The 18,395-nt window shown below is 66.8% G+C and overlaps 2 protein-coding genes across 2 annotated transcripts; one reads left to right on the top strand and one right to left on the bottom strand.

The window, feature by feature from the left end:
• The first annotated feature begins 1,356 nt into the window (after positions 1–1,356).
• Positions 1,357–17,978, top strand: MARK2 (microtubule affinity regulating kinase 2). The gene is given in 18 exon segments (XM_083881238.1): positions 1,357–1,564; positions 7,746–7,919; positions 9,222–9,275; positions 9,378–9,426; positions 9,552–9,617; positions 9,919–9,989; positions 10,100–10,156; positions 10,580–10,816; positions 11,327–11,446; positions 11,681–11,780; positions 12,153–12,265; positions 13,091–13,217; positions 14,029–14,271; positions 14,729–14,825; positions 15,499–15,727; positions 15,729–15,778; positions 17,010–17,054; positions 17,513–17,978. Coding segments are annotated over 18 exon segments (2,244 nt in total). The 5' UTR covers positions 1,357–1,507; the 3' UTR covers positions 17,868–17,978.
• LOC310921152 (uncharacterized protein) lies at positions 1,604–4,176 on the bottom strand (the record flags this gene model as incomplete). The annotated part of the gene is made up of 4 exons (XM_083881262.1): positions 1,604–1,659; positions 1,953–2,351; positions 2,383–3,113; positions 3,998–4,176. 4 exons carry the CDS (start codon positions 4,174–4,176, stop codon positions 1,604–1,606), a joined length of 1,365 nt encoding a protein of 454 aa, XP_083737388.1.
• Positions 17,979–18,395: the final 417 nt, after the last annotated feature.

Raw genomic sequence — 18,395 nt, forward strand, 5'->3', positions numbered from 1 at the left:
GGCCCGGGGGGGGCCGGGGGCGGCCCGGGGGGCCGGGGGCTCCATGGCCGGGCCCGGGGCGGCGGCGGCGGCGGCGGCGGGGGCGGCCCGGGGTGGGGACGCGGCCGAGGGGCCCCTGGGGCTCCTTTAGGGGCTCCTGGGTAAATTTAAAGGGGCCGCACGCCTTTCCCATCCCCCGCCCCTCCCCGCACCGAGGGGGCTGCGGGTGGGGGGGGAGGGCCATGAGCTGCCGGGGGGTCTCAGCCCCCTCCCCAAATAAACCACGGCCGGGATTTTAAGGGGGGATCCCCCCTCCTCCGGGAGGGCGGGGAGGGGGAGCCCCCGGGTGTTTCCCTCCCTCGGCCGGGACCCCCGGCCATCCCCGCCCCCTCCCCCGGCACCGCCCGGGCGTGTCCGGAGTGCGGGACAGCCCTGGAGCCCCTCCCCCACCCCGCCCCGGACACGCCCCTTCGGGCCAGAGGGGGCGGGGCGAGGGTGAGGCCACGCCCATCCCAGTGCCCCCAGTGCCCCTCCCAATGCCCCCAGTGCTCCCAGTGCTCCCAGTGCCCCTCCCAGTGCCCCCAGTGCCCCCTCCCAGTGCCCCCTCCCAGTGCCCCCAGTGCCCCTCCCAATGCCCCCAGTGCTCCCAGTGCCCCTCCCAGTGCCCCCAGTGCCCCTCCCAGTGCTCCCAGTGCTCCCAGTGCCCCTCCCAGTGCTCCCAGTGCTCCCAGTGCCCCTCCCAGTGCCCCCTCCCAGTGCCCCTCCCAGTGCGGACAGGGAGCACCCGTTCCCCCAAAACCGGGGAGAACTCGGGGGTCCAGCAAAGCCCCACAAAATCTGGGTGTCCGGGAGAGTCTCCCCAAATCCCGGGAGGGTCCCCCCAAATCCCGGGGGTCCTGCGGTCCGAGCCGCCCCCTCCCCACCCCGGGGTCCCCATCAGGGCTGGGGGGGGAATTCGGCTCCTCTCGGGTGTTTCCGTCACTGGCGGAACCGCCCGAAGGTTGCAAAGAGCTGTTCGGGCATTTCCGCCTCCCCTCGGGCGGTTCGGCCCCACTCGGGCATTTCCGCCTCCACTCGGGGTCGCGGGGCGCTCGGCTCTCCCCGCGCCTCCCGGCGGAAACTCCCGAAGGAAACTTCGGGCACGTCCGTGGCGGGGAGGCGGAACCAGCCGAGCTCCCGGCAAAGCCTCGATCCGAGTCTCTCCGGGAGGAGCCGAAGCGGCGCGGGGGAGGCGGGTCGGGAGTTTCCGGCGTGGCGGCGGAAATGGCCGAGCGCCGGCGGCGGCCGCCATGTTGGGAGCCGCGGGGCGCTGAGGCGGCGGCGTGAGGAGGAGGCGGCGGCCGGGCCGGGCCGAGCCGGGCGGACCCCGCCCGCTCCCCCTGCTCCTCTCCCGGCCCTCCCGATGCCGCTGGCCTGGCCTCCCCCCGGGCCCTGAGCTCCCCCGCCTCCCCTTCCCCCTCCCCGCACACCGCCCGCCGCCGCTTCCCCCTATCGCGATAGTCGCGGCGGCGCGGGGGGGGGGGCCGCCATGTCGAGCAGCGCCCGCAGCCCTTTGCCCACCGTCAACGAGAGGGACGCGGAGCAGGTGAGGGCGGGGATCGCCCGGGGGCCGGAGGGGACCCGGCTACGGAGGGACGGGGGAAAATACAGAAAAATACAGGCGGGTTTTGGGGAGGGGAACTGAGCGCTGAGGGGGTTTGGGAGGGGAAATCTGGGGATTTGAGGGAGGAAAAAGGGGATCGTGAGGGGAAAAGGGAAAAAAAGGCCTGTGAGAGGCTCCTGGGGTGATTTGTGAGGGGAAAAGAGGGATCTGAGGGGAGAAAAAAGGGATTGTGAGGGGAAAAAGGGGAATTCGTGAGGGGAAAGAGGGTAAAAAAGGCCTGTGAGAGGCTCCTGGGGTGATTTGTGAGGGGAAAAGAGGGATCTGAGGGAGGAAAAAGGGGGATCGTGAGGGGAAAGAGGGGGAAAAAGGCCTTTGAGAGGCTCCTGGGGTGGTTTGTGAGGGGAAAAGGGGGATCTGAGAGGGGAAAAAGGAGGATTTCTGGGGTTTTTGTCCCGTCCGTGTGGAAATAAAGGGTCCTGAGCGGGTTCGAGGCGTTTGTGTGGGGGGAAAAGCGAGTCTGGGGTCGCTCTGTGAGGGGAAAAGCGAGTCTGGGGTCGGCCTGTGAGGGGAAAAGGGGCTCTTAGAGGGGCCTGAGGAATTCCGTGGTGTAAAAAGGGTGTTTTGAGGGGGATCTGGGCTGGTTTTTGAGGGGGAAAAACGGGGATCTCACAGGAAAAGGGAGCTGAGAGACCCTGGGGTTGTTTTATGGGGGGAAACGGGGGATCTGAGGCGTTTTGTGACAAAAAAAGGGGATCCTGGGCCTCCCTGCGAGGGGTAAAAAGGGTCTGGGGTCTGTCTGTGAGGGGTAAAAAGGGTCTGGGGTCTGTCTGTGAGGCCTGAAAGGGTTTGAGGGATTTTCTGAGGTACCGAGAGTGTTTGACAGGAACCTGGGGGCGGTTTTTGAGGGGAAAAAGGGGGTCCGAGGGGGGCTTGGGACGTTTTTGGGAGAGAAAAAGAGGATCCTGGGGGGGTTTGTGTGGGGAAAGGAGAAGCTCTGGGGGATCTGGAGGGAAAAGAGGGACCGAAGGGGTTTGAGGTTGTTCTGTGAGGGGTCAGGGGGCTCTGAGGGGCTTTGGGGCCCTTTGGGAGGTGGAAAAGGGGGATTTGAGGGACCCCCAATTCCTTCCACCCCAATGAAGGAGCCTTGGGGGGGGTCTCCCCTGGCCCAGACCCCCTGTGGGGTGGGGGGTCTCCCTTCAGGGCTGGATTTGGTGTAGGGGACTGTTCTGGGGTTCTCCTGGGATTAGAGACCCCCTCCCCAAATTTGGGGGTCCCGTTTTGGGATTCCCCGAGGGGCAGCAGGAGGGGGGTTTGTGTGCACCACCCCCAGTTTTGGGTCGGGGGGCCAAGCCTCGCCCCCCAAAGGGAGAGGGGCACACGGGGGGGTGTCAGAGCCCCCCATGACCCCCCAGAATTGGGGATCCCCTGTGGGGGGGGCACCTTTGGGGTGTCACTGCCCCCCCCCAGCTCTGAGGCTGCACCATCGGGCTGTGGGGGCGTCTGCCCAGCCCCCTCCCCACCCCCATCCCTGCTGCAGCCCCCCCAAAACGGGCATGGGGGATTGGGGGGGGGGCTGTGGGGGCGGTGACAGCTCTGCCACGGGCTGAGCACCCTGGGGGGGCTTTGGGGGGGCTCCGAGGGGGGATCCCCCAAATAACTCCAGTTCTGACTCTGCCACGGGCTGAGCACCCCGAGGGGGCTTTGGGGGGCTCCGAGGGGGGATCCCCCAAATAACTCCAGTTCTGAGCCCCCTGTGAGCCCAGACCAGCCCCCCCGGGTGGGGAATGGGGGGCTCAGCCCCCCGGGAGTGAGGGGATTGAGGCCCAGACCCCTTTGGGAGGGATTGGGGGGGGTCCCCCCGTTTTAGGGGTGGATTTTGGGGGGGTTTATTGGGGTCTCTCTCTGCCCCCCAGTTTCTGTCGCTCCCTGCTGGCTCAGCCCTTTTGGGGGGCACTGGGGGGGCTCCTGGGTGTGACACTCCCCGTTTGGGGTGATTTTTGGGGGGCTTTTCCCCCGTTCAGTGCCCGGGGTGACCCCAGCGGGGCACAGGTGGCCCCGTGTCCCTGTCCCCAAGGGCGGGGCCAGCCGTGTCCCCGGTGCCATCGTGGCCGTGCCCCCCGGGCTCCCCCCCCTCCTCCTTTGGGAGCTTTTCCTCTCGTTCTGCGCCGTTATGTAACGCCCGGAGAGAATATTCCTGCCGGGAGGCTTTGGGGAGGGGGCGGCAGCGCCGTGCGGGGGGGCTGCGCTTCTTTCCCAACGCCCCCAGCCCGAACGGGGGTCTTTCCTTACCCCCCCAGCCCCAACCGGGGGTCTTTCCTTACCCCCCCCAGCCCCAATTCCTCCCTCACGCCGAGCCCGATCCGCTGGGGTCGGAGATAAAAAATAATTCATCAAAAACACCTAAATTTGGCTGACGTTTGAGCGGTGCCGCACGAACCTCCCCGGCTGCCACCGCTGTGCTGTGCCCGGGGGGCCTGGGCCACCCTCATTGTCACCGGGGCCACTCCAGGTGTCACCAGGGTCACCCTCATTGTCACCGGGGCCACCACAATTGTCACCGGGGCCACCCTGATTGTCACCGGGGCCACCCTCATTGTCACCGGGGCCACTCCAGGTGTCACCAGGGCCACCCTGATTGTCACCGGGGCCACCCAGGTGTCACCAGGGCCACCCTCATTGTCACCGGGGCCACTCCAGGTGTCACCAGGGCCACCCTGATTGTCACTGGGGCCACCCTGATTGTCACCAGGGCGACCACAATTGTCACCAGGGCGACCACAATTGTCACCAGGGCCACCCCTGCTGCCCCCAGGGCCACCCCAGGTGTCGCCAGGGCTACCCTTGCTGACCCAGGGCCACCACAATTGTCACCAGGGCACCCCAGGTGTCACCAGTTGTCACCAGTTGGGTGCCGGCGGCGTGGGCGGCACCGGGATCCTCTCGCCTGCCTGGTGACATCGGTGCTGGCCTTGGTGACATCGGTGCTGGGCTGGTGATGTCACACCTGACCCAGTGACGTCACACCTCACCCGGTGACATCACCACAGCCTCAGCGCCATCGGTGCTGCCATTCCAATGGCAATTCCAATGGCAATTCCAATGGCAATTCCAATGGTAATTCCAATGGTAATTCAAACATGTTCCAATGGTAATTCCAATGGTAATTCAAACATGTTCCAATGGCAATTCCAAATGTGTTCTAATGGCAGTTCTAACAGCAACTCCAATGGCGCTTCCAAATGTGTTTCAGTGGCAATTCCAATGGCAATTCCAAATGTAATCCAATGAGAATTTCAATGCCAGTTCCAATGGTAATTCCAATGGTAATTCCAAATGTATTTCAATGGCAATTCTAGCGCCAATTCCAGTGGCAATTCCAAATGTATTCCAATGGCAGTTCCAAATGTATTCCAGTCCCAATTTCAATACCAATTCCAATGGTAATTCCTAGTGTACTCCAGTGGCAATTCCACATTTATTCCAATGCCAATTCCAGTGGCAATTCCAATGGTAATTCCAAAAGTATTCCAACCCCAATTCCAATAGTAATTCCAAATGTTTTCCAGTGCCGATCCCGGTGTCCATTCCGCCCTTTCGGCCCCTCCAGCCGCCGGCCGGACCCTCCCTGCCCCTGTTCCCGTTCCCCTTTCCCGCCCGGTTCTCCCCGCCCCGCCCCGCCCGGGCCCGTCCCGCTGCGGCCTCAGCCCCGACCGGTCGGGCCGGTCCCCGCTGGCCCTTCCCTCCTTCCCTTCCCTCCTTCCCTCCTTCCCTCCCTCCCTCGGCGCCGCCCGGAGCTCCAGGGTGAGTCCCCCCAGGGCGGGCGGGACGGGGAAACTGAGGCACGGGCTGGGGGGGGGCACAGCGGGGCCGGGGGGAGCCTCGCCCGGTGAGACCCCGGTGAGACCCCGGGGGGACCCGCGCCGGCAGTTCCTCCTTTTTCTTGCCATATTTGCCATGTTTTTTCATCCATTTGGGGCGACAAGAAGAGCCAGGAAATGCCCGGAAAACGCCACCGAGCCCTCCGGGGGTCCGGGTCTGGTCCGGGGGGCTCCGGGTCTGGTCCGGGGGTCCGGCTCTGGTCCGGGGGTCCGGGTCTGGTCCGGGGGTCCGGGTCTGGTTCTGCCGTGGGTCCGGTTCTGGTTCCGGTGCCGGAGCCGCCCCGAGCCCGGCAGCCCAGATGGCTCCTCACGCTCCCGCCCCGTTGCCACGGCAGTTTTTTGGCAGAAATCCTCTTTTCCCTTCACTTTTCCCACGGCGGCGGCTCCGCGCGGGGCTTTGGGGGAGGAGGGGCAGCTCCAGTGCCGTGTGCCCCCCTCCCCAGCCCCCCCCAAACCCCCCATTGCCCCCCCAAATTGTGGGGGTTCGGTTGCGCCACCCCCGCGCCTCCCCCGCGGCTTCCGCCGGCGGTGCCTTCCCACGGAGGGGGAGGGGACACCCCCAGAGCAGCCCCCGCACAGAACAAACCCCGGGGGGGGGTTGGGGCTCCCAATCCCACCTGGGGGGGACAGGACGGGCCGGGGGGGGTTTGGGGGGTCCCAATCCCACCTGGGGGGCACAGGACAGGGGGGGTTTGGGGGTCCCAATCCCACTTGGGGGGACAGGACAGGGGGGGTTTGGGGGTCCCCAATCCCACCTGGGGGGGACAGGACGGGACGGGGGGGGTTTGGGGGTCCCAATCCCACCTGGGGGGACAGGACGGGCCGGGGGGGTTTGGGGGTCCCAATCCCACCTGAGGGGCACAGGACGGGCCGGGGGGGTTGGGTGGCTCGGCCCCCCCCCGCTCACGCGCTCCCGTTATCTGCCCTTATCTCCGGTGTCACCCAAGCGGTGACAGCCGCGCTCCCCGGGAGGGAACAGCCCCAAAGGTGTCCCCAAAGCCCCGGGTGACCTTCGGGGGGTTTTTTGGGGGGGTTTGTGACTGTTCCGAGGGGTTGAACCCCCACTTTTGGCCGAGGAGAGAACTCTGTTTGGGCTAAACCCGCGATACTCAAACGCCGCGTTTTCAGGAAGGGGAACAGGGGCAGGATGTCCCCTCTGGGTGACAGGGGTGACACCGCCACCCCCGGGCCCCTTCCCCAGCCCGGCCCGGGCCCAGCCCGAAACCGGCGGCTCTTGCGTCAGGTATCGGGGGCGGCTCCCGGGCCGGGCCGGGCGCGGCTCCTGCGGCTCCTGCGGCGCTGCGGACTTTGCTCCGGCTGCTGGGGAGCCCCGGGGTGTGACAGCGGCCTGGGCAGTGTCCCCTGTCCCCGTGTGTGTGTGACAGTGGCCTGGGCACTGTCCCCTGTCCCCGTGTGTGTGTGACAGCGGCCTGGGCACTGTCCCCTGTCCCCTGTGTGTGTCCCCAGGCCTGGGCAGTGTCCCCTGTCCCCTGTGTGTGTGTGACAGCGGCCTGGGCAGTGTCCCTTGTCCCCTGTGTGTGTGTCCCCCAGGCCTGGGCACTGTCCCCTGTCCCCTGTGTGTGTCCCCAGGCCTGGGCAGTGTCCCCTGTCCCCTGTGTGTGTGTGACAGCGGCCTGGGCAGTGTCCCCTGTCCCCTGTGTGTGTGTGACAGCGGCCTGGGCAGTGTCCCCTGTCCCCTGTGTGTGTGTGACAGCGGCCTGGGCAGTGTCCCCTGTCCCCTGTGTGTGTCCCCAGGCCTGGGCAGTGTCCCCTGTCCCCTGTGTGTGTGTGACAGCGGCCTGGGCACTGTCCCCTGTCCCCTGTGTGTGTCCCCAGGCCTGGGCAGTGTCCCCTGTCCCCTGTGTGTGTGTGACAGCGGCCTGGGCAGTGTCCCCTGTCCCCTGTGTGTGTCCCCAGGCCTGGGCAGTGTCCCCTGTCCCCTGTGTGTGTGTGACAGCGGCCTGGGCAGTGTCCCCTGTCCCCTGTGTGTGTCCCCAGGCTGAGCAGTGTCCCCTGTCCCCTGTGTGTGTGTGACAGCGGCCTGGGCACTGTCCCCTGTCCCCTGTGTGTGTGTCCCCCAGGCCTGAGCCGTGTCCCCTGTCCCGTGTCCCCCACGCTGAGCTGTGTCCCCTGTCCCCGTGTCCCCCAGGCTGAGCCATGTCCCCTCTCCCGTGTCCCCTCTCCCCCCGTGTCCCCCAGGCTGAGCCATGTCCCCTCTCCCGTGTCCCCTCTCCCCCCGTGTCCCCCAAGCTGAGCCATGTCCCCTGTCCCCCGTGTGTCCCCAGGGCGGAGCGGCGGCGGAGGGCAAGGGTGGCAAGGCCAGCATGCTGCGGGGCCGGAACGCGGGCACGGCGGCCGAGGAGCAGCCCCACATCGGCAACTACCGCCTGCTCAAAACCATCGGCAAGGGGAACTTCGCCAAGGTCAAGCTGGCCCGGCACGTCCTCACCGGCAAGGAGGTCAGGGGGGCAGGGGGCTGGGGAGGGCTGGGGGCTGTGGGGACACTGTGGGGACACTGCGGGGACAACGTGGGGCTGTGGGGACACGGGGTGTGGGGATGGGATCAGCCCGTGGGTGACCCTGCTGGACTGGGGATGTCGCTGCTGGGGAGGGCTGGGCTGTGGGGACCACGTGGGGACACGACGGGGACACTGCAGGGACACAGGATGTGGGATCAGCCCGTGGGTGACACTGCTGGGACACTGAGAGGCTGTGGGTGACACTGCTGGGACAGTGACAGGGACAGCAGTCACGTGTGGGTGACACTGTGGGGATGGCATCAACCCAGGGGTGACACGGTGGCACAGGGACAGGCTGTGTCCTGTGGGTGCCACCGTGCTGTGGGGACAGGTTTGTAGTTCTTGTCCCATGGGTGTCACCGTGGTGAGGGGACAGTTCTGGGCTCCCCATGTCAGTCCTGTGGGTGTCACTGTCGTGAGGGGACAGTTGTGGGTGCTGGTCCTTGCCTTGGAAGTGCCACCACAGTGTGGGGACAGCTCTGGGTTCCTGTGGGTGTCACCTCAGGGCCAGGCCTGTTGTCACTGTCCTGTGGGTGCCACCACGGCGTGGGGACAGCTGTGGCTCTGCTCCCTGCCCTGGGAGTGCCAGCTGGCACAGGAAGGAGTTTCCTGCTCCCCGGCTGTGACTGTCACCCTGCTCTGGGGACAGTTTTAGGTCCTGGTCCTGCGGGTGCCACCCCAGGGCTGCTGGTCCCCACCCGTGGGTGTCACCGTGGCTTGGGGACACCTCTGGGTGCTGATCCGTGTCCTGGGAGCGCCCCCGTGGCCCAGGGGTGGCCCCAAACTCTGTGTCCTCGTGCCAGCAGTGCCACCAAGTGTGGGGACAGCTCCTGTCACTGTCCCACAAATGCCACCCCAGCGTGGGAACTGGTTCCTGGTACTTTGCCCTGTGGGTGCCACCGTGGCACGGGGACAGGATCCTGCTGCTGCTCAGGAGTGTCACCACGGCGTGGGGACAGCCCTGGGGACAGCGCTGTCACCTTCCCTGGGGCCACCACAGTGTGGGGACAGCCCTGGGGACAGCCCTGTCACCTTCCCTGGTGCCACCACGGCGTGGGGACAGCGCTGTCACCTTCCCTGGTGCCACCACAGTGTGGGGACAGCTCTGGGGACAGTCTCATCCCCTTCCAAGTGCCACCAAAGCTTGGGGACAGCCCTGTCCCTCTGCCCCTCCCCTCAGGAGTGTCACCACATTTTGGGGACAGCCCTGGGGACAGCCCTGACCTCCCTCTCCCCTCACAGGTGGCCGTGAAAATCATTGACAAGACTCAGCTCAACTCCTCCAGCCTGCAGAAGGTGAGGGGTGTCCCCCTGGGGGGGGTGACAGCTGATTTTGGGGTGACAAATGGGACATTGTCCCCCCTGACACCCCCCAAAATCCCCCCCTGTCCCTCACAGCTTTTCAGGGAAGTGAGAATCATGAAAGTGCTCAACCACCCCAACATAGGTGAGACCCCTCCCCAAAAACACCCCTCAGCTTCACCCCAGCCTCTCCCTGGGGTGTCCCCCACCTTTGGGGGGTCCCTGGGGTGTCCCCTCCCCTCCTGTGACCCCCCTGGCCCCCCATTGCAGTGAAACTCTTCGAGGTGATCGAGACGGAGAAAACGCTTTACCTGGTCATGGAGTACGCCAGCGGGGGTGAGTGGGCTTTGGGGGGTCCTGGGGGGCTTTGGGGGGCTTTGGGGGTGCCCTGGGGGGTTTTGGGGGCTCACAGGGATCGGGGGGGGGGGACTGGGAGGTTTTGGGGGTGGGGGGGTCACAGGGATTGTGAGGGGTGTCCTGGGGGCTTTGGGGGGCTCACAGGGGTCGGGGGGCTTTGGGGGGGCTCACAGGGGCCGGGGGGGCTTTGGGGGGGCTCACAGGGGCCGGGGGGGCTATGGGGGGGCTCACAGGGGCCGGGGGGCCCTGGGGCAGCCCCTGAGCCCTCCCCTGCCCCCAGGTGAGGTGTTTGATTACCTGGTGGCCCACGGGCGCATGAAGGAGAAGGAGGCGCGGGCCAAGTTCCGGCAGGTCTGGTCTGGGGGGGTGATGCTGTTCAAACAACCCCCAAAAGGGTTTTTGGGGACCCCCCGGGGGTCTGGGGGTGTCCCTGTGCCCCCCTGACTCCCCCTGTCCTGCAGATAGTGTCGGCCGTGCAGTACTGCCACCAGAAATTCATCGTGCACAGGGACCTGAAGGTGAGCAAAGCCCACCTGGGACCCCCAGAAACTCCCCAGGGTGCCCCCCACCCACAGTCCTGGCCCTGGGGCAGCACCTGGGACCCCCAGAATGGCACCCAGAGACCCCTGGGACTACTAGAGCACCACTCAGACACCCCTGGGACCCCCCCAGGACAATACCCAGAGACCCCTGGGTCCCCTAGACTCCCCTGGGACCTCCCAGAACAAACCTCCCAATGCCCCTGAACCCCCCAAGTGGGTGCCAGGACCCTCTGGGGCATCATCTGAACATCCCTGGGACCCCCATAGAGGTGCCAGGACCCCTCATCGCCCACCCTTGGCCCCCCAAAACCCCCCTGATCCCCCCAAAACCCCCCTGATCCCCCCCAAACCCCCTCTGAGCCCCCCAAACCCCCTCCTGGGCTGTTTCCCCCTGTCCAGGCCGAGAACCTGCTGCTGGACGCCGACATGAACATCAAAATCGCGGATTTCGGCTTCAGCAACGAGTTCACCTTTGGGAACAAGCTGGACACGTTCTGCGGGTCGCCCCCCTACGCCGCCCCCGAGCTCTTCCAGGGCAAGAAATACGACGGGCCCGAGGTGGACGTGTGGAGCCTGGGGGTCATCCTCTACACGCTGGTCAGCGGCTCCCTGCCCTTCGACGGGCAGAACCTCAAGGTGTGCCCACGCTCTGGGGGGTTTGGGGGTCACTCGGGGGGTTTGGGGTCACCCGAGGGGGTTTGGGGGTCAGTCGGGGGGGTTTGGGGTGTCTAAGATGGGGTTGGGGGTGCCTCGAGGGGGTTTGGGGGTCACCCGAGGGGGTTTGGGGTGCCTGAGGTGGGTTTGGGACCTCTAAGATGGTTTTTGGGGTCCTTGTGGGTGGGTTTGGGGTCCCTAAGGTGGGTTTGGGGTGATTGTGGGTTGGTTTGGGGTCCCTAAGGTGGTTTTTGGGGTCCCCTGAGGGGGTTTGGGGCTCCCTCAAGGGGGTTTTGGGTCACTAAGGTGGGTTTGGGGGTCCCTAAGGTGGGTTTGGGGTCCCTTGGATGAGTTTGGGGTCCCTTGGATGAGTTTGGGGTGCCCCTGGCTGGGTTTTGGGGTGCCCGTGGGTGAGTTTGGGGTCCCTCAGGTGGGTTTGGGGTCCCTCAGGTGGGCTTTGGGAGTCACCCTGGGTGCTGTTGGGGTCCCCAGGAGCTGCGGGAGCGGGTGCTGCGGGGCAAGTACCGGATCCCCTTCTACATGTCCACGGACTGTGAGAACCTGCTCAAGAAATTCCTCATCCTCAACCCCACCAAGAGGGGCACCCTGGAGGTGAGGGGGCTCCCCAACATCGCCCTGGGACCCCCAGGGAGACCCCAGTATTGTCCTGGGACCCCCTGGGACACCCCAACATCGTCCTGGGACCCCCTGGGACACCCCAAAACCCCCTGGGGACCCTCGCAGTGCCCCCCAGCACAGCACCCAGGACCCCCGGGGTCTTTTCCCATCCCCAAAGTGTCCCCAGGGTGACCCCAAGGTGACCCTGAGTCCTCTGTGTCCCCCCAGCAAATCATGAAGGACCGTTGGATGAACGTGGGGCACGAGGACGACGAGCTCAAGCCCTACATGGAGCCCGTGCCTGACTACAAGGACCCCCGCAGGACAGGTGGGGACACCCTGGGGACACCCTGGGGACAGCCCTGGGACAGCCCTGCGGACACAGGGACCCCTCTGGGGACATGGGGACACCCTAGGGACAGCCCTGGGACACCCCTGGGGACAGCCCTGTGGACATGGGGACACTATGGGGGACACGGAGACACCCCTGGGGATACAGGGACACCCCTGGGGACACCACGGGGGGCAGGGGGACACCATGGGGACACCCCGGGGACACGGAGCCCCCCCTGGGGACACGGAGCCCCCATGGGGACACGGGGCCAGCCCTGGGGACACCCCGGGGACACAGAGCCCCCCTGGGGACACGGGGCCAGCCCAGGACCCCCTGTGTCCCCTCCTGAGAGCCGTGTCCCCCCAGAGCTGATGGTGTCCATGGGCTACACCCGCGAGGAGATCCAGGAGTCGCTGGTGGGGCAGAAATACAACGAGGTGATGGCCACGTACCTGCTGCTGGACCACAAGAGCTCCGAGGTCAGGGGACACCGGGGACACTGGGGACACTGGGGGGACTGGGGGACACTGAGGACACTGGGGACAGTGGGGACACTGGGGACACTGAGGACACTGGGGACAGTGGGGACAGTGGGGGACAGGGGGGACAGCGGGGAGACTGGGGGACAGTGGGGATGGCAGGGGCACTGTGGGGACACTGGGGGACAGTGGGAAGACTGAAGGGACAGTGAGAATGCTGGGGGGACAGCGGGGACACTTTTGGGTCAGTGGGGACACTGGGGACAGCAAGGACACCATGGACACTGTAGGGACAGTGGGGAGACTGTGAGGATACTGTGGGGACAGCAGGGACACTGCAGGGGCCAGGGAGGTGAGTGGAGGGGGTGAGGGGACAATGAGGGGACACGGTGACAGGGTGATCCTGGGAGGGTCATTGGGGTGAAGAGGGGACATGGGGACACTGAGGTGACACGAGGACACGGAGCACGGGGGGAGGGAGTGAGGGGACAAGGAGGGACATGGGGACACTGGGAGGGTGGAGTGGGACACGGGGGACACCGTGGGGTGGGACACAGGGGACACCGTCCTCCCCGCCATGCCCTGTCCCCCTGCCAGCCATGTCCCCACGCTCTGCTGTCCTCAGCTGTGCCCTGGTGGCATGTCCCCTGTCCCCAGCTGTGCCCGTGCCAGCGTGTCCCTGTCCCCAGCTGGGCCCTGTGGTGGTGGCATGTCCCTGTCTGTGCCCACTGGATGTCCCTTGTGTCCCCCATGTCCCCAATGTCCCCACATGTCCCCAATGCCCCCACACATCCCCAATGTCCCCCATGTCCCCAATGTCCCCAGCTGGAGGAGAACCTGTCCCTGAAGCCGCGGGTGGCCCCGGAAGTGGCCAACAGCTCGGGCCCCTCCCCCGCACACAAGGTGCAGCGCAGCGTCTCGGCCAATCCCAAACGGCGAGTGAGTGACCAGGGTGAGTGACCCCAGAGTGACCCCAGAGTGACCCCAGAGTGACCCCAGAGTGACCCCAGAGTGACCCCTGACCCCCCAAACGACGAGTGAGTGACCAGGGTGAGTGACCCCGAGTGACCCCAGAGTGACCCCAGAGTGACCCCAGAGTGACCCCTGACCCCCCAAACGGCGAGTGAGTGACCAGGGTGAGTGACCCCAGAGTGACCCCAGAGTGACCCCAGAGTGACCCCTAAACCATCCAAACGGCGAGTGAGTGACCAGGGTGAGTGACCCCAGAGTGACCCCAGAGTGACCCCAGAGTGACCCCAAAGTGATCCCTGACCCCCCAAGTGGAGTGTGAGTGACCCCTAAAACATCCCAAACGGCGAGTGAGTGACCAGGGTGAGTGACCCCGAGTGACCCCAGAGTGACCCCAGAGTGACCCCTGACCCCCAAACGGCGAGTGAGTGACCAGGGGTGAGTGACCCCGGAGTGACCCCAGAGTGACCCCTGACCCCCCAAACGGCGAGTGAGTGACCAGGGTGAGTGACCCCCCAAACTGGGGGACCCTGGGGGGACAGTGAGGACACTGGGAGGGACAGTGACCAGGGTGACCCCCAAACTGGGGACACTGGGGGGACACTGGTGGTCTGTGCCTCCCCCAGGCCTGGTTGTGTCCCACATACTGGGGGGGCTTCACAGGACCACCAAAGGGGGATCAGGAATGAGGAGTGGGGGGTCCCTGTGGGAGCCGGGACCCCCATGGAGGAGCTGAGGAGGAGGGGAGGGGTCTCCATGGGACCCCCCAGCCCTGACAGCCCCTCCCCCCCCAGCCGGGCTCTCCATCCCCACCTCGGCCTCGTACTCCAAGAAACTCAAGCGGCCAACGCGGGAGAAACAAGCGAGGAGGAGGAGGAGGAGGAGGAGGAGGAGGAGGAGGAGGGACGGGGAACAGGAGGAGGAGGAGCAGGGGAGAGGAGGGCGGGGGGGCCGGGCCGGCAGCACTGCCAAGGTGCCCCCCAGCCCCCTGCCCGGCCTGGAGCGCTCCAAGGGCACCCCCTCCCCCTCCACGGTCAGTCACTCCTGGGGGGGCACCTGGGTTGGGGGTGGGAGGGGTGTGGGGTGGGGTAATAAACATCTGGAGCCCCTTGGTTTGGGGAGTGGGATCCTAAACATCTGGGACCTCTGGATTTGGGGGTGGGAATGGGGGGATCCCCATCCCTGGGGTCACTGATGGGGCTGTTCTTGTTCCCCAAGTTGGGGAGGGGGGTCCCCAAACCTTGTGTGGGGACCCCCATGTGCCCCCCAGCCCCACATTTCTGTCTGTGGTATTTGGGGGGTGTTGAGACCCTCATTTCCCCCCAGCCTCCCCTTTCTGTCTGGTATTTGGGGGGCGTGGGACCCCCATTCCCCCTCTGTTCTGTGTCTCTATTTGGGGGGTGTTGGGACCCCCATTCCCCCCTGTCCTGTGTCTTTGGGGCCGTCGTGCCCCCCATGTGCCCCCCAGCCCCACACGTCCCTGTCCCCCCACAGAACAGTGTCTGTCCACGGGCACCACGCGCAGCCGCAACTCCCCCCTGCTGGACCGGGCCAGCCTGGGCCAGAGCTCCCTGCAGAACGGCAAGGACAGGTGGGGACCCCCTCCCCAATTCCTCCTGACCCTCCCTGAGCGCTGGGAGCCACCCCGGGGGGTCCGGGGGGGCTGGGGCTGGGGTGGATTTAGGGGGTGGGTGACCCCCATTCCTGCAGTCACTGGGTGCTGGGAGAGCCCCAGCCTGTCCTGGGGGGTTCCTGGGGGGCTGTGGGGGGGGGATAGGGGGCAGTGGGGGGGTCCCTGGGGGCTGGGAAGGGGTCTGGGGGTGTTCCCGGGGTGAGCAGGTTCTCTCTTCCAGGCTTTGGGGGGGTCCTGTGTTTTGGGGGGGGGCTCTGGGATGTCCCGGGGTCCCAGGGCTGTCCCGGGGGGGTCTCAGGGGTGTCCCGGGGGTCTCAGGGCTGTCCCGGGGGGGGTCTCAGGGCTGTCCAGGGGTCTCAGGGCTGTCCCGGGGGGGTCTCAGGGCTGTCCCGGGGGGTCTCAGGGCTGTCCAGGGGGGGTCTCAGGGGTGTCCCGGGGGTCTCAGGGGTGTCCCGGGGGGTCTCAGGGGTGTCCCGGGGGGTCTCAGGGCTGTCCCGGGGGGGGTCTCAGGGGTGTCCCAGGGGGGGTCTCAGGGCTGTCCCGGGGGGGTCTCAGGGCTGTCCCGGGGGGGTCTCAGGGGGTCCCAGGGCTGTCCCCCCCCATTTCCCCACTAACCCGTGTCCCATTCCAGCGGGGCTCCCCCCCGGGTTCCCGCGGCCTCCCCCTCGGCCCACAACGTCAGCCAGGGCCCGGGGGAGCGGCCCAGCTTCCCCCGGGGGGTCTCCAGCCGCAGCACCTTCCACGCCGGGCAGCTCCGCGCCCCCCGGGACCCGCGGGACCCCCGGGACCCCCTGCCCTACGCGCTGCCCCCGGGGCTGCCCCCGCCCGCCTCCCCCTCGGGCGCCAGCCAGGGCCGGCGCGGGCCCCTCGGCCAGTCTCTTCAGCAAGTTCACCTCCAAGTTCGTGCGCAGGTGAGGGGGCTTACCTGGGCTCACCTGGGCTTGCCGGGATCACCTGGGTTTTGCTGGGCACACCTGAGCTCACCTGGGCTCACCTGGGCACACCTGAGCTCACCTGTGTTCACCTGAGCTTACCTGGGTTTGCTGGGCACACCTGAGCTCACCTGAGCTCACCTGGGGGTGTCCCAGGCTGCCTCCTGCCCGTCCCCCCTCCCCTCACTCCTGTGTCCCCCCTGGATGTGTCCCCCTGGTGTGTTCTGGGCTGTCACTGTCCCCTCGGTGTCCCCTCGGTGTCCCCTCGGTGTCCCCTGCCTGTGTCCCTTTGCTGTGCTCCCTCTGTGTGTCCTGGCTGTCCCCTGGGTGTCCCCTGGGTGTCCCCTGGGTGTCCCCTGCAGGGATTCTCTGTCCCCTCTGTTTGTCCCCTCGGGTGTCCCCAGAGCCCCTCCTGTGTTTCTGTGTCCCCTCAGGGTGTCCCCTCGGTGTCCTCGAGGCTTCTCTGTCCTTCTCCTCCCTCCGTGTCCCCTCCTGTCCCTTGGGGACCTGCTGTCCCTGCCACTGTCCCCTCAGGGACCCCAATGTCCCTGAATGTCCCTTTGGGGACCCCCCGATGTCCCCTCCTGTTCCATTGGGGTCTCCCCATGTCCCCTCCTGTCCCACTGGGGACCCCCCATGTCCCTGAATGTCCCTTTGGGGACCCCCCCCTGTTCCCCCAATGTCCCTTTGGGGACCCCCCCCGTCCCCCCAGTGTCCCTTTGAGGTCCCCCGTGTCCCCCCAGAGCTGGGGAGGGGGGTGTGGCTGCTGTCTCCCCCTGACCCCTGACCCCTCCTGGGGGTCTCTGGGGGGGGTGGGGGGCTCAGGGTGGCTCCGTCCCGGCCCCCTCCCCGCCCCCAACGCCCCCTTCTCTTCTGTTTGTCTTTGTAGAAATCTGTCTTTCAGGTTTGCCAGAAGGTAGGGCCACGCTGGACGCTGGGTCCCCCCCGCATGGCACCCCCCGACCCCCCCCCAGGCCCCCCAAAACCCCCCCCCGGGACCCCCAACCCCACCCCGGGACCCCCGACCCCTCCCCCAGAGCTGCACGGCCCCGCATGGCCCCTCCCCCACCCCTCTGTCCGTGTGTCCCCCCCGTGTGTCCGTGTGTCCCCCACCCCCCCTGTGCTGTCTGTGCCCCCCTGGGGGGGGGAAAAGGGGCTGAGACCCCCCCCAGCCCCCCCTGACTGAGCTCGGCCCCTTTTGTCTCCCGAGGAACCCCCACGAGCCCGAGAGCAAGGACAGGGTGGAGACCCTCAGGTGAGTGGGGACACCTGGGACACCTGGGGACATCTGGGGACATCTGGGGACACCCCTGAGGGACATCTGGGGACGCCTGGGACACGTGGGGACACATGGGGACACCCCTGGGGACACCTTTATCCCCCTCAGACTGGCCGTGGGCCCTGAGAAGGACCCTCAGGACCCCCCCAACCCCTGTCCCACCCCTGTTATCCCCCCAGGACCCCTCTAACCCCCATCCCACCCCCTTTCCCTCCCCCAGACTGGTTGTGCACCCCAAGAAGGACCCCCAGGACCCCATTATTCCCCCAGGACCCCCCATAACCCCCATCCCACCCCTGTTATCCCCCCCTAGACCCGCCGTGGGCCCCGAGAAGGACCCCCAGGACCCCCCTAACCCCCTTTTCCCCCCAGACCCGCCGTGGGCCCCGAGAAGGACCCCCAGGACCCCCCTAACCCCCATTATCTCCCCCCAGACCCGCCGTGGGCCCCGAGAAGGACCCCCGCGAGGCCGGCGGCCGGGACGCCAAGCCGCGCTCGCTGCGTTTCACGTGGAGCATGAAGACCACGAGCTCGCTGGAGCCCGGGGAGATGCTGCGCGAGATCCGCAAGGTGCTGGACGCCAACAGCTGCCGCTGCGAGCCCCAGGAGCGCTTCGTGCTGCTCTGCGCCCACGGCGCCCCCGGCCACGACTCCTTCGTGCAGTGGGAGATGGAGGTTTGCAAACTGCCGCGCCTCTCGCTCAACGGCGTCCGCTTCAAGCGCATCGCCGGCACCTCCATGGCCTTCAAGAACATCGCCTCCAAGGTGGCCAACGAGCTCAAGCTCTGAGCCACCGGCACGGCACGGGCTGGGCTGGGCCGGGCTGGCCGAGGGGGAGCCTTGGGAGGAGCTCCGGGGACACGGACATGGACACGGTGACCAGGAGTGGCCCCAAGGAGCTCCAAGCCATGGACACGGTGATCAGAAGTGGCTCCAAGGAGCTCCAGCTCTGGGGACACAGACACAGTGACCCAGGAGTGACTCTGAGATGGCCAAGGAGCTCCAGCTCTGAGCCATGGACATGAGGAGTGGCCCCAAGGAGCTCTGGGGACACGGACACGGTGACCAGGAGCGGCTCTGGGGTGGTCCAGGAGCTCCAGGGACACAGACACAGTGACCAGGAGTGGCTCCAAGCCAGGACACAGTGACCTGGGAGTGGCTCTGGAGCTCCAGCTCTGAGCCACGGACACGTTGGGGACGCCCACGGGGGGACACGGGAGCGCCAGGATGGACCTCGAGCGTCTCAGGGGCTCCTGGATGGATCTGGGGATCACCTGGATGGATCTGGGGATCACCTGGATGGACCTCACACACTCC

This window comes from Zosterops lateralis, assembly GCF_965231275.1.
Source record: "Zosterops lateralis genome assembly, chromosome: 33".
Taxonomy (NCBI): domain Eukaryota; kingdom Metazoa; phylum Chordata; class Aves; order Passeriformes; family Zosteropidae; genus Zosterops; species Zosterops lateralis.